This window comes from Anas acuta, chromosome 3, assembly GCF_963932015.1.
Source record: "Anas acuta chromosome 3, bAnaAcu1.1, whole genome shotgun sequence".
Lineage (NCBI taxonomy): Eukaryota > Metazoa > Chordata > Aves > Anseriformes > Anatidae > Anas > Anas acuta.
In genome coordinates this window covers 50,009,476-50,024,125 of record NC_088981.1, presented here as the reverse complement: position 1 = coordinate 50,024,125, position 14,650 = coordinate 50,009,476, and the positions used below count along the sequence as shown (strand labels likewise).

Sequence of the window (14,650 nt, the reverse complement as noted above, 5' to 3'; positions counted from 1 at the left end):
GCTAAAATGCAAAACTGCAGTTCTTCAGTATATTCTAAAGTGTACTTTGCTGTTACCACTTTCTGTTGTGCTGTTTCTCCCACAGGGAATTGCTAGCAGAAAAAAAAAAGTATGATCAAAAGTTGGACAATTTGCTCAGGAAAAGCCACCACCTCTCCACAATTTACCTCCACCCTCTGCCCCAAGAACAGCATTTATTTGATCTAGAAGTTACTGACAGAACATTCATAAGGAAAACAAAACAAAACACACAGTTCTTTTAAACTGCCATAGTTCTAAAGGTTTTGTCCTTTGCTACTGAAGTACGAAAAGAATGTTATAGAAGTTAACTCCTGCTGCCTCTTCCTTACAGCATCCTCCTCAGCATGGATAAATTTCATTCTTCCATTCTATGTCACTGCCCACCACTTTTTTCTTTTTAAACAATCCCTTTCACTGCTCAAGCAATTGGGACTATATTCATAGTACTTTGATATCTCCACAGGCAGTGCCTGAAAGAAAACGGGTGCAACAGTCAAGTACCCTGCGTCAACAGCCACATACACTGTAGAGAATTGAAAAAATAAGTTTTGAACTTACATGCTTTTTGTTTGCTTTGTTGTTGTTTTGTGTTTATTTATTAACAGAAATAAATACAAAACAAGTTTTTAAAAAAGCAGAGTATTCTATGGGAATGGCTGCTATATGAACACTATTTGGTGAGCAGCCCTTATGAAAAGGCAGGGACATTACCTTAAAGAGGTAGGCTATTCAATCTCTTTTCTCTAAGTTCAGTAACTCACCAGGATTTCTTCCCAAAATGTTGTGTTTGCCACCTAATTATTTTAACAAATGAGATGTTCACCCTGCCAGCAAGAGATCTCATTATATTTAGTCACCTAAAGGGGAATTTATTGGGCAGGGGTGTAGAGGGAAGAGTTGTATTTTGCTTTTTTAGGTGGCTCTGCTTTTTATCTGACATCTAAAGGTGGCTGTGAAACTAATTTCACTGTGCCAGTTTACTGCACAAGTTTCATACTTGTACAAAAGGGAATGCTGTGCGAATTATTGTTATGCAGCTCACTCTGCATATTAATAAGCATCACTAAAGCTTTAATACCAACACTACAAAGTTCAGTCAAGAATGTTTTTCAACTGTGAAGATGAACATCTGTTCTGTTTAACAAGGTAGTAAGACTGGATTGAGCATATGCTAAAAAAATACAAGCAAGTTAATCCTATCAATTTAACATTAAGTGATCACAAAAATACAGCATTCTATTCTTTTCCCGTAATGAACAAGTAGAAAAATGCAAATTGCTTTTGTCCATCTTCTGCTGAGCTGGTGTTACTAGGCCACAAAGAGGCAGGACCTTCAGCAGAGGAGGCAATGAAAAACATTAGATACCAGATGGATCAGTTGGATTACCTCTTTAGTTGGCTGTTCCTTAAGTGTTAAATATCTCATTTTAGCATGAACCAAAGATCTGGTGTTAATCAAACGCACACAGGGTACATGCCTGGAAGCAGCTTCAAGAGGCTACGCAGTGCACCCCTCTGCTTGAAACTGCACCAATCACATGAACTAAAGCAGGAGCTCACCAAGCAGAGCCACGAGGACCCTGCTTGCTTTGGACCTGCATCCTTTCTTTAGTTGCTTGCTTTCCAAAGCCAAGACAGCTCCTGTGGACACTTTTCAGAAGAATACAGGAGCAGAATGAGACAATTAGGTCTTGGGAGAAACCTCATGAAAGGGTGAGTGCAGTCTGCAGCCTTCTTGCTGAAGAACCTGAGTCTTCCCCCATCTCCTCTCCACCCATGCTGCTTTCATGAGCACTGTCTGGTTTGAGCAGGACCTGCTAACAATTATTCTGGACATGCAGTGGCCACTGTGATTTTCTCATCTAATTAGGAAAGGAAAATAAGATTGAGGCTGCCCAGACAGAAAACAGATTGTCACTACCTCATTAAGACATTTATTAAACAAAAATCCAATGACATTCAGTAAAATTAACAAATAAACAAGAGTAGCCTTAGTTATTCCTATCAAGGATGAACTTCTCTGTAGAACAGTGATCAGGTAAAAAACTTTGAAAGCTGCAGTGCTTCACACTGCACAGCACTTGGTCAAGTAATTCAAGATCAGAGTCACTTACTACAAAAAAAAGTTTCATAGGCTTTAATTGACTCAGTCAATATAACCTTACATTTCTCAAAACATTTAATCTTGCACTTTGTTTTCTGCACTAGCAGGAAACACCCATTTCAAGTTTCACCTACCTTCACTATTCCTGACATTTAAGATAAGGATTTCTCATTCACTCTGAATTTTAAGTACAGAAACACCAATGCAGAGTAGAATTACTGTGGACAAATGACTGTGGAAGCTGTATCCTGAATACAAGTGAAAAATTTCACCTAATACAATTTAAGCTATATCAATTGCTGAGTTACGGTTGATTTTATCTCAGTATAAGCACTATCAATACCTAGCATACTTTTTTATTAAAAAAAAAAAAAGAGAATCATACAGATTTAAAATAGACTAGCTCTGCACAGGAAGCAATTAAGTTAGAACTACTACTACGCAGACCAGGGCTTTCATCAGGTTGTACAGATCTCAGGCATAAAAGCAGGCATCTCTTACGAAGGAGAGATTTTAACTGCAAGACAAAATGGTTCTCATTTGTGGCAGAGTCTCAAACAGAACATCAGTGTGTCAGATCAGACTAAATGATAGCCACTAAAGGAGCACTTTCATGAAACCACTGTAAAAATCAAGATGAATCTAGATTCAGTATGAATCTCCAGAGGTTGAGAGAATTTCTACGTATTTTAGAAATCAACTAATAAGGAATTTACCACTCTACCACAATCCTCATTAGTGAATATTTCACTTGTAGCTATTTCTAAGACTCATTTTACACTCTGCCCAAATTTAGTGGTGCAAACATCACTGCCAGTACTTTGAATTGCATTGTTAGAGCTTTACGTGTATTTGCACTGGAAGTCAACACCAGTAGTAACTTAGTGTTCCCTTTGATAAACACAAGCTGTATTATTATTATCAAGTGCCTACAACAGAAGTGTTGACACAAAAGGTCACGTAAGTACCACCAGCTGAATACTAAGAGGCTATGCCAAGGCATAGCCCTGATTAGCACTCAAGTGTCAATTACAATACTACAACTCAAACTTAAGTTCAGTAAAATAAGATAACTGTAAGAGTTGATGGAAGTGTACTGGCAAAAAAGTGGTAAGCAATGCACTCTCATACACAGTCTTCATTCATGAGTACCATAAACTTTTTTCTCAGGTCAGCACACAAATAAATACTCTGTGTGTCAAAGAACTAGATCTCTGGAGAATTAGAGTCTTGTTTACTTAACCAGATGTACTTTGCAGGTCTAAGAATCAGCATTTTTCAAATAAATTAGCATGATCATTTCAATGGTGCACTCCAGGACGGCTCAAATCAGGAATAGCAAGAAGAAAAGAGAAGACCCAGGGGATTAAAGACTTACTGCAACATTTACTCTCTCAGAACTGATAAGTTTGTTGTTTTTTTTTTGTTTTGTTTTGTTTTTTGTTTTTGTTTTTTTTTTTTTTTCCCAAATGCAAAACCATTACCAGATAACTAAGATTAAGGACAATGTTCCTAAAATTCAAGTTTTCCGGTATCATTTAACTTCAAACAGGCACGTAACAATTTGCAGGTTTGATTCTGTTTTTTCACTGAAGTGCTACAAAGACAACCCTATAAAAACAAATGTTCTATGGGAACCCCGATAAAAAAAAAAAAGCCTTTTTTTTTTTTTTACTGTTCCAAAATCACTAAACAACACAGGAAAAAAAAAAATCAAGAAACAGATGTTCTAGAAGAGCAAGAAGATGCATATAAAGTAGTAACTGAGGGCACTTCTGGTCACTTTAATTAGCTGGATGGTCACAGTCAAAGAACAATGAGTGGTGCTCCTCAGGGGTCAGTAATGGAACCAGCACTGTTTAACATCTTTGCCAGTGACAAGGACAGTGAAATTGAATGCACCCTCAGCAAGTTTGCTGATGACACTAGGTTGTGAGGTGTCGTCAACATGCTGGAGGGAAGGGATGCCATCTGGAAAGAGCTGGACAGGCTTGATAGGCAGGCCTGGGTGAACCTCATGAGGTTCAACAAGGCCAAGTGCAAGGTCCTGTACCTGGGTTAGGGCAATCCTGAGCACAAATACAGACTGGGGAGAGAATGGATTGAGAGCAGCCCTGAGGAAAAGGATCCGAGGTCGCTGGTTGATGAGAAGCTCAACATGAACCAACAGCGTGCAGTAGCAGCCCAGAAAGTCAACCTTATCCTGGGCTGCATCAAAAGCAGCGTGGCCAGCAGGGCAAGGGAGGGCATTGCTCTCCTCTACTCTGCTCTTGTGAGACACCACCTGGAGCCCTGTGTTCAGCCCCCAGCACAAGGACATGGAAGTATTAGAACAAGTCCAGAGGGTCACAAAGACGACCAAGAAGCTAAAGCACCTCTCCTATGACGACAGGCTGAGGGAGCTGGGGTTGTTCACCCTGGAGAATAGAAGGCTCTGGGGAGAAATTATAGCAGCCTTCTGGTGCCTAAAGGGGGCCGTACAAGAAAGCAGGAGAAGCGCTCCTTATCAGGTAGCATAGTGATAGGACAAGGAGTAACAGCTTTAAACTAAAAGAAGGGAGATTTATTTGAGATATAAGGAAGAAATTCTTCACTCGGAGGGTGGTGACGCACTGGCACAGGCTGCCCAGAGAAGCTGTGGGTGCCCCATCCCTGGAAGTGTTCAAGGCCAGGCTGGATGGGGCTGTGAGCAACCTGGTCTGGTGGGAGGTGTCCCTGCCCACCGCAGTGGGGTTGGGACTGGGTGGTCTTTAACCAAAGATCACCCCAACCAAACCATTCTGTGATTCTGTGGTAAAGGCACTCCGTAAGAACATTTAGCCTTGTGAATTCTTTTTAAAAAGCACAGATGTGCTGGACACTTAAAAGAAATCTAATGCAGTTACAAAATTTTTGACAAACAGGAAGTTTTGTTAGAAAGGGCTTACGATCTTAATTTGTGCTTTCAAGCTTTATCACATCTCAAATCATGAGCCACTTCTGTTATTCCAGCCATGACTACCAAAACTGCTCATTTCTTCTCCTGCAGCAATAATGCTATTTCAGTTCTAAAAGCCCTTCCACAGCGACTGAGAAAGAACAAATCCAGTAAAATGTCGAATTAAGAGTTGGGCACTGTACCAGAAACCTGAAAGCCTAAGCTGGGTCCCAGCTGTCTAATTCCCTGTTACATTTTACCCTAAAATTCTGGTTCAGTGCTGTGAGGACAAAAACCCATCAGATCACAAAACTGCATCACCTCAGCATTTCACAGACAGCTACAAGATCCGAGGAAACAGACCCTGCTGGTGCTATAGCAAAGCCTGCAGCCTTGAAAACTTCACTTGTTTTCCAGAAGATATTCCCTTCCCCAAGCTCACTATGACCCAGCAAGTTTCAGGTTGCAAGGCTACATCCATTAGGTTTCCACTTTGTCAGTAATATAGCTACAACACAGATGAAAAGTTTTCATTATAAAATTCATTTTCATAAACTATAGTATGAGATTTAACACAATTATACTTCAGGTATTTATGAACAACAGTGATCACTGCCAGCTCTTGTTCAGAATTACAAGACGAGATAATACTTCATCAAACAGATGATGCAGTTTTCTTACTTCGATTAAGTATCAGTAAGTCTCCCAGCACGAGTAACTATAAATTTTAAAAGTAAACCACCCTATACATTGTGAAGAATTCAGTCAAAGCTTTCTCTCTGTAGGACTAACTCTATAATTCTTTGCATTTCTTGGAGTTACACATCACACCATACCATCGTTTGACCATATTTCTCTCCAGTGTATCCAAAGGTTGATTGATTTTCTTCATTTAGGGGATGGGAATTTTTTCCCCCCCTTAAAAGCAAGCTGTATGAGAGCTGATGATATTCATGTGAACTAAGTGCTGAAAGATGTGATAAGAAATGTGGTAGTGTTTAAAGAAATGAAAATGTGATAAGATTAACGTATGCTAAAACCAAAGTACTTAAAAAAAAAAAAAACAACACTCCTCCTCTATGTGAATTGGGTGGTGAGGTATCCAAAAAACATTTTCTCATTAATAGGTAATCACAGAGTTGCTCTGGCATGACAGTACTGCAATATTTTTTAGAAGCTTTACTGATGCACTCTTCTTCAAACAGAAACATTTGTTCGAAGTCCAGAAGAATGTGGGCACGGATTGAAACCATTCTCTTCCAACATCCACATGCCAAAAACCTGACACTCCAAAAAACATTAGTTTAGTTTGAGTTTAGTAGAATCACAGAATCATTTAGGTTGGACGCAACCTCTCAAATTTATCTGATCCAGTCTCTTACTTGAAGCACTGCCAACTTCACAGTTAGATGCCTGGTCTGAAAAACTGAAGTCTTCGCTCTGAATACTGCAAAAAGAACTCCACTCATCTCCCTGCTGCCCTTCTGACAGAAGAAAGAGCAGGTAGTCAGCCACTTCAAAACAAACAAAAAAACAACTCCAATTGATATTTCAGTATGAGGGGGAAATAATCAGACTACCTTCTGTAGTTTGAACAATGCAAATGAAAAAAAAAGTATTGTTAATGGATATAATGTCACAAGTTTAACATAGAAATTCGTTAGAACTTTACAGACTTCACTGATTTGCTTGAATTTTATGGTACACATCCACAGAACTATTCAGATGCTGTAACAAACATTTCATCAGAAGCTGCAAGGAACCGCGCATCCAGGCTTTGAGCTATTTTGATCAAAGAATTACAGTTGTGAGATCTTCTCACAAAGGCCAGAGAATGGAAGTCACAGAAAATAAGTTTTATATGCCTCAGATATATGAAAACTTCAGCCATTTGCTTACGTAAGAGACTTCTTTTACTGCTGAAAAGAATGGGGGGAAATGAACAGATGCTGACATTCAGAATGATTGGGATCTTCAGTTATTTAATGACGGAATGACAAACAACCTAATTTTTCTCCTTCCTGTGAACAGAGATTGCAACAGGAAAAAACACTCTTTAAGTAAAGAACCTATTCTGCTTGGAAATAAAGACTCATGGCCAATTTGGTCTGTGTGGAAGGCATAACATTTACTGTATGGGTATCCCCTTCCTTTTCAAGAAGTTACTCATGGAAATGGCCTTTTGAGACTTTCCGTCATGAGAGAAGCTGAGCTGCAAGCTCCAAATGAATGTTTATTAAAGACATGAAGCACCAGCAGAAATACTGTATTCATGTTGGCAGACAATCAAAACGTGACTTACTTGATCTACTGTCCTGGTTTTGCTATAGAGAAATTAAGGCACAGAGAACTGAACTACCTTGTTTAAGATGAAGCAGTTACACAGCAGGCAGCACATTTCCTTCAAATTATCTGCTCTCGCCTCAAAGCTTATCCTACCTCCAATCAGTCAGCTGAGCTTCCCTGTTTGTTTTTAAGGCCTGGGCTCTGTACAACTAGTTACAGAGTTTTCAGGAAACATCGTTCCAAGTACCAACAAATCCTGAAAAAGTGTTTTTCATGTTTATCAAACCTCTTCACTGCACAAATGCCATTGCAGTCAGGTCACATTTGACTCCTAGAGGAACTTTCAAGTGGAAGAGTGAGAGTAAACAAGAGCACAGAAGCGGTACCATTACCCGTGACACTGCAAGCCATCAGGATATCAAGGAACAGAGTCTGTCCCATTGCGCCATGCAGGTAAGTAAGACCTTAAGTACATACACCCAACTCATTAGAAGGTTTTGGTACGTGCTGGGAAAGTAAAGCACAGATGGTTGTTAGGCATGAAACTTGCTTAAAATTCTGGACTGTGTGTCCTGTTGTAACGGTTCAGGTATGCTCAGGAAAGAAACAAAAGATAGATGAACATTTTACAGCTTTATATCCAAACACATCTGGGACAGGAGACCAGAAGGTGATAGCAACATTTGTAACAACAGCTAAATGGCTTTGCATATGGAGAAGCTGTTGAGACCGGCCTGCAGTGACAGGTGAGGTCCTCAGAAGCTTATGCTGCTGTTGAAATTTGACATGTATAAATAGTGAGAATATTGTTCCTTGTGGGGAATACATTCACGAGCATCCAACACTGCAGTAAGCCTGAGGTAGAAACGCCACACGTGAAGGCCAGGCCACCAGGCAAGACTCAAGACACCTCAAACAGCTAGAATGAGCATCCTTCGATCAACACAATGAACACAGAGGAACAGCTGGATCACAGCGAGTGGATAATTGCGAGTACAGACAAGATAAGCAAATTCAAGTTTTTAATGCTGCTCCAAAGTGCACTTCTGCTCTTGTTCCTATCGCATCACTCAATTTCTCCTGAAATACAGAACACAAAATCAAACTGCTCAATCATTTTCAACAGGTCCTAATGTCAGGGAGGATATTCATGCCACCTGGCTGTTCTATGTCAAGTGCAGAAGGTCCAGGATCTGACACCTCTCCAGGTTTGTATTCTATTAAGCTATACATGTACACACTTTGTAACTTCTCCCAATACACAGGAAGGTGGTTTTTTTATTGTTGATTTGTTTGTTGTTTTAAAAAGGGGTGGGGGCAGGATACAAGCTATAAACAGCTCAAATTAAGCTAGTGAATACTCCTAAACTACCACTTCAGTGACTTTCATATAAAAAAAAAGTTTCTTTCTACTACTTTATGGACTCCTCTCCCTCTTAAAACTGCAAAGTCTAGAACCAACTGCTGGTCATGGGAATTAAATGGTGACATTCTATCTCTTGCATGCTAACTCACCAACTCCACAGCGCTCTTCTGATTTCAACTGGTCAAGCTTAGGATAGGGACAAACATTGTTAAAGTAGTAATTCTATTTGCAATCTGATTAGAGAAACATGCAACCTGTACTTCGGTATTTCCATTTTCACAATTACATTGTGGACTCTGAGCTTAATACCATGTTGATGTTATTCTGTCTTTATTTGCCTCTAATTGATAAATATACTAAATCAGTGAACTCCCGTCGTATTTCTGTCCACAAATTCTGGTTCTTCAGAAAAAACTTTAGTTCTACTGTAACATGTAACTGTAATAGTAGAGATAGCAGTATTTGTGCATTGCAATGTATTTTTTCTTCCACTGTTTACAGAGTCCTCAAAATTAAGAACAAGATGGGAGCATGACTGAGAACATTCCTGCTCACATTAACCTTTTATAGACAACACTGAAGTTAAAATAACTGAATTGAAAACTGCTCAAATACAGAGAACATGTTCTAAGAAGGGACTAGCTCATAAATTGCTGTAAGTAAATCAGGGCTGTAGTATTCACTAGTACATAAAGAAATTAAATCTAAACCAGGTTACTACATTTCTTATGAGCATTTTATCTTTAATACCCTTTCAAAAAAACAAAACACCCCGTTGCTTTGCAATTACTCAGATCACCTATTTGCAATAGAAAGGAACTGAAAGCCTGACAAGCTGCGTCCGTACTTGAAGACTAAAGAAAAACACTAATACCCAACTCCCATCCGCCAGTAGACAATGAAGGAAGAAAGCATTATCCTTCCTTTACTTCTGTATCCTCACAACAGAAGAGGAAAATAAGGATTGACTTTCCTTACACTTTTAGAATTTAGATCTCAATGAATACCTCTTTATTCACTCTCAGTCTGCCTAGTTCACACCTCATTTCAATTAAGACACACTTCTGCAGCTCTAAAGAGAGTGTGGCTTAGATTACATGCAATGAATCCTTGCACGTAATTTATCATTAGTAAAAGCCTCAGCAGGTAAGATATCCTATAGTTACCAATAACTTTGAGGTTCAGTTTTTGTCCATTAGCAGTAGGGTGAAATAAACAGCTCTTGCAAGTTCCACTCCTTCCCAAGAGTAGTCTTCCTAGGTTTCACTAGGCAGAAAGTGAGCCTGGTTTTACATTTACAGTGTATCTGAATCTATCCCCTCTGCCTGCACCTATCCCTACCCAAAAGCAAGTAATCACAGGAGATACAACTTCTGCAGCGCTGTTGGGTTACTGGGCTAACCCAATAGCGCTGCAGAAGCTAACCCATCAGGCTAAATGGAGGGCTTTAAAACAATTCTTCCAAGACTAAAAGTCAGCACTGAGATAGATACTGACCCTGGCTAAGTTAGTGGAACACAAATGTTTCGGTCTCAGCATGAAACTTCTTCCCTTAGGAAACATTTTCTGTTCATGTTACTGCTTCCTCTCACAGCAACCGATGCTTCCCTCACAATCCTGCTAGGCTTCTCCTGATTATTTAGAAAGCAATTCACGGGTGTAGTCAAAGATAAGTGACAAGAAATATGTCTTTCATACAAGTTACTTCAGTTCAACCTCTTCTTCAATACTGAAGTTCTAACTTCTCCACTTGTCAAAGACAACCTTTTAAAGACAGTTAATCTTTGACAGAACACTGATGTTACAGAAGGAAACAAAATGTCCACTTGCAGAGTAACATAGTTAACAAAGGAAAGAGAATGATGAGATTTACCTGCAGTTTAAAGAGAATTATCTCAATTTTTCTAGCAAGATTGCTAAGCCTTCTCCAAAAAATCTCAGAATTCAGACAATTCCAGGACAATAGAGAAATCAACTCATTCTACTCTGTTGCGAAGTAAGGTTTAGGCAATGCTAGTGTGGATTAAAGGATCTACAGGGCATCTTCTTTTAAAATAAAAGTTTAAACACGTATGTTATTATGTGGCTTGGGTGGTATGGTATGGATGTGGTACCATATGGCTTTGAGCATATGGACAGTTCACTTTTTATTGAACATGGAGAAGGGTTACTGTTGGTTTATTCCATGAATTTAATCTGCTCATCTCTGTCAGTTACAAACTATTAGTGAAATACTGTTCCCACACCCTTTAACGTCCCCACCTGAAACTACCTTTTGGCAATACAGTAGTAAGAAGATCTACACTATTACAACATTTCTCTCAAGAGCAAGACACAAAAAAAAAAATACAAGTAGCATGGAGTTTTATAATTCCAGGGGTTATAGCAGAAAATGAAACAGACCCTCAGACAGGTCTTTTTTTTTTTTATAGCAGCTGACTGTGCTTCTAAATTGTCAGCGTGTAGGTAATCCTCTACAAAATGTATATATTAACTGCAGATAAGGGGGACTAAGCAGCCATACCTCCTAGGATTAACACAACCTGAACTGACACACAACAAGCAGAACAGCCAGGCCACCCGCCACCAGAAAACAGAGCTTTTCCCCCCCTTCTGCATACCTGGTTCCCACCACACATCTGAATGGCTCCAGCAGCTGAATGAAAACATCACTTGTGTGAGGTACGCTAATTTCCTTTTCAGAATATAAAAGGATACAGCCTTAATGCTCCAGTCTGAGTCCCGATGGCCAGTATTTTCTGAACAGGATCAAATGCCAGGGCTGAAGGTTGATAGGGGAAACCATGGCGCACAGTCTAACAAGTCAGAGCATCGTAGTAATGATGGGACAAGCAGCAGACCAAAAATAAACAGAATCAATATCATATGTTAGGGAATAGGATTCAGCATTAACCACAATTAAGAAAGGAACCCACAGATTGAGAATAACAGCTGTCCTATATTCATCAATTATAAAAGATTTTTTTTTTTAAAGTTGGTCCAGTCATTCACCCTTGATCACCAAATGACATTCATATTTACTGAAACTTAATGTAAATGTTGCATTATTTCTGTACAAAGACTGTATCAACATGGCATTTTTTTTTCCCATCCATGTCATCCTCTGAATATTCCTATTTTAGCCCTAAAAATGGCACTAACCCATTAAAACCTGTGATGTTCCTCCTAGGAAGTTTGGCAACAAAGCCAGACTTGTTGTTAGAACTGTTACAAATCGCTACACCTGCTTGTCAGAGCTTCTTCAATTTCACTCCAACAGGCCACACATGACAGTGCAAACTCTCTCATCACCTTTACAAAAAAAAAAAAATCAAACAATAAATAATCAACCCAACCTCCACAGAGCATCTCTCTCAACCTCTGCTTCCCCTCAAAACAAACAAATAAATTCTCCTGAAAACAGACAAATAGAAAACATGCCATAAAAACAAACCAAGCCTCCTTAACCAAGGGATTCTTTCTTAATACGAAGCAGTTGGCACATCTGGGTTTCTGATTAGCCAAGACTAATTTGGTAATCAACCACACAACAACCCCATTACACTTCTCAGGCTGCAATTAATCAGAATCAAGAATAAAAGCATTATCTATTCTGACTTCTACTATAGATGTATGCAACATAAGCCATACAAACACTAGCTTTTCAACTGCAAAACCTTTAGTTTAACTCAGGGTTATTTTAGGACCTCATAAATGCATAGCGAACTTCTGATAGACTCCTTTTACTTCAGTGAAGTTGCAGGCATAGCTCACAACTCTCGGTATTTCACAGTGAATAAAATCTAAGCAGCAATAGCCCTGCTCTTTGCTGTGTCCTTCACGAGCAACTTGTAAAAGTGGCAGGAACACCTGCAGTACTAGATAAAACAAGGAGGCGAATCCACAAACAAGCTCAGCCATATCAAGCTAGGCCACGGGTGCATTGTAAAGATAAAAATGGGCATTGATATTCAAATCAGTTTGTATTCCTCTAGGTACAGCTGGCGGATTAATTCGCTGCATCATTTTCCAAAAGCGTGCGGGCACTAACTGCAGTTATTGTATCACACGCAAGCAAATGAAAAAAAAAAAAAAAAAAAAGAAAAAAACGGGAACTTTTCCTCCCTCCGTCTCTGGAGAACCTTTGCAACAGCAGCCCCGGCGACTTGGCAACACACTGCAGCCACAGCACCACCACCGTCTCCGGCCCCCTCCAGGCGCAGAGGCAGCGGGGAGCCGCGTTCCCGGCACGCAGCGCCCCAAACCCCGCTCCTGGGGCCCGGCAGCTCCCGCTGGAGGCCGCGATGCCGCCGGGCATCCCTCCCTCCCTCCATCCTCCGCCCCGTGGGCATCGAGCCCTGCGAGTCTCCGGCCAAGCTGCCCGCGGACACCCCGCAGCCCCCCTGCTCCTCCCCGCGTCCCCCCGGGGCGTTCACCTTGCAGAGCTGGAAGTGCTCGGACTGGAGCGTCTCCTGGATCTCGCTCTCCCGGTTGCCCGCCTGCTGCTGCTGCGCGGCGGACGACGCCGAGGCGGCGGACGAGACCGCCGTCAGGCCGTCCAGCACCTTCCTGATGTTAAATTTCCTCATGGCTCGCGGCGGCGCCGAGGCAGAGCCGAGCGGGGAGCGCCGCCGCCGCCCGCTCCGCCCGCTCCCCCCGCCCCGCCGGCGGCAGACGAGCCCCCGCGGGAGGGCGACGCGTTAGTCCGGCAGCGCAGCGCCGCTCCTCATCGGGGCCCGGCGGCTGGAGCCAAGCAAACGGCGCCCGGTCAGCCCGTGCTGTGCTGCTGCTGCCGCTGCCCTGCCCGGCCCGGCCCAGCCCCGCCCGCCGGGGGCTCACGGCTCGCCCCGGGCCCGCCCCGGCCCGTCCCACCCCGTCCTCCCGGCCGCCGAGCCGAGCCGCCCGCAGCCTCCGCGCCCGGCCGCGCAGCCGCCTCACATGGTGCCACCCGGCCCCGGCCCCCCGCCCGCCGCCACAGCCGCCGCAGTCCCTGCTCGCCCCCCCCCCACCCCCCGCCGCCTCGCAGCGCCCTCCCCTCCCTCCGCCCCCTCGGAGCTGAGCTGCGTGTGCCGCCAGCCAGTCACCGCCGGGGCTGCTCCCGGCGGCTGCTGCTGCCGCCGCCCGCCCCCGCAGCCACCAGCCTCCCCCACCCCTCCTCCTCCTCCTCCTTCTCCCTCCTCCTCCCTCCTCCTCCCTCCTCCTCCTCGGGCCGCCTCGCGGTCGCTCCCCCTTGCCTGACAACGCGGAAGCGCAGCGCAGCGCCCCGGGGGGGCGGCGGCGGCGGCGGCAGCAGCAGGAGGAGGAGGAGGAGGAGGAGGAGGAGCGGTGCCAGGGCTCGCAGTGGCCGCGCATGCGTCCCCACAGGGCCGGCACCCGGATGTGGCGGTGCCCGCTGCCCCCGCAGCGTCGCGGCCAGGGCAGCGGGCACCGGGGTGCGGGGGGCGATGGGGACGGGGACGGGACCGGGGCCATCACGGCGGCGGCGGCGGGGGAGCGGGGACGGGAGCCCCGCGCCGCCTCTGCGCAGGGAGCAGGGAGCAGGGGGCGGCGGTGGTGGCACGCAGCGTCCGGGGGCTGCCGGCCTGTGCCCGGCCTTTGTTTTGCCTTCATCAGTAGGTCGCGTTCCTGGATTGTGCCCCGAGTGGCGCAGGTGGTGGTTGGTGTTCCCCCCTCACTTATGGTGTGTCGCTGACGGCAATTAGTCGTGACTCAGATCAACCAAGTAAAACCAACCGGACCCTCAGTTACCACCTCTGGAGGAAAGCTTGTGGAGATGCGGCTCAGGACATGGGCCCGCATCCCCCAGCTGCAGCAGGAATGCCTGAGCAGGAGGAGGCTCAGCCCGCAGTAAAATGGCATTTACAAGTGGTGCCTTCAGCCCCAAAGCCAGGCATGCACTGTTAGCACACTCAGTGTGACGGTGCACAGACAAATAAGCGCAATCAGAATGCTGCAA

The 14,650-nt window shown here is 43.6% G+C and overlaps 1 protein-coding gene across 8 annotated transcripts in view; it reads right to left on the bottom strand.

Moving 5' to 3' along the window:
- The window catches only part of STXBP5 (syntaxin binding protein 5), a 107,003-nt gene extending 92,955 nt beyond the window's left edge, over nt 1–14,048 (bottom strand). For 4 of the 8 annotated variants that reach the window (XM_068677037.1, XM_068677039.1, XM_068677038.1 and 1 more), the window contains exons 1-2: nt 13,131–13,670; nt 11,413–11,510 (exon numbers count right to left, since the gene is read on the bottom strand). In XM_068677037.1, the coding sequence (XP_068533138.1) occupies nt 11,413–11,510; nt 13,131–13,283 (251 nt within the window). In that variant the 5' untranslated portion in view covers nt 13,284–13,670. Of the gene's footprint in view, nt 1–11,412; nt 11,511–13,130; nt 13,672–13,928 lie in introns of those variants that run through there. The other 4 variants (XM_068677032.1, XM_068677036.1, XM_068677035.1 and 1 more) reach the window with 2 other exon arrangements.
- Between the last annotated feature and the right edge of the window lie 602 nt (nt 14,049–14,650).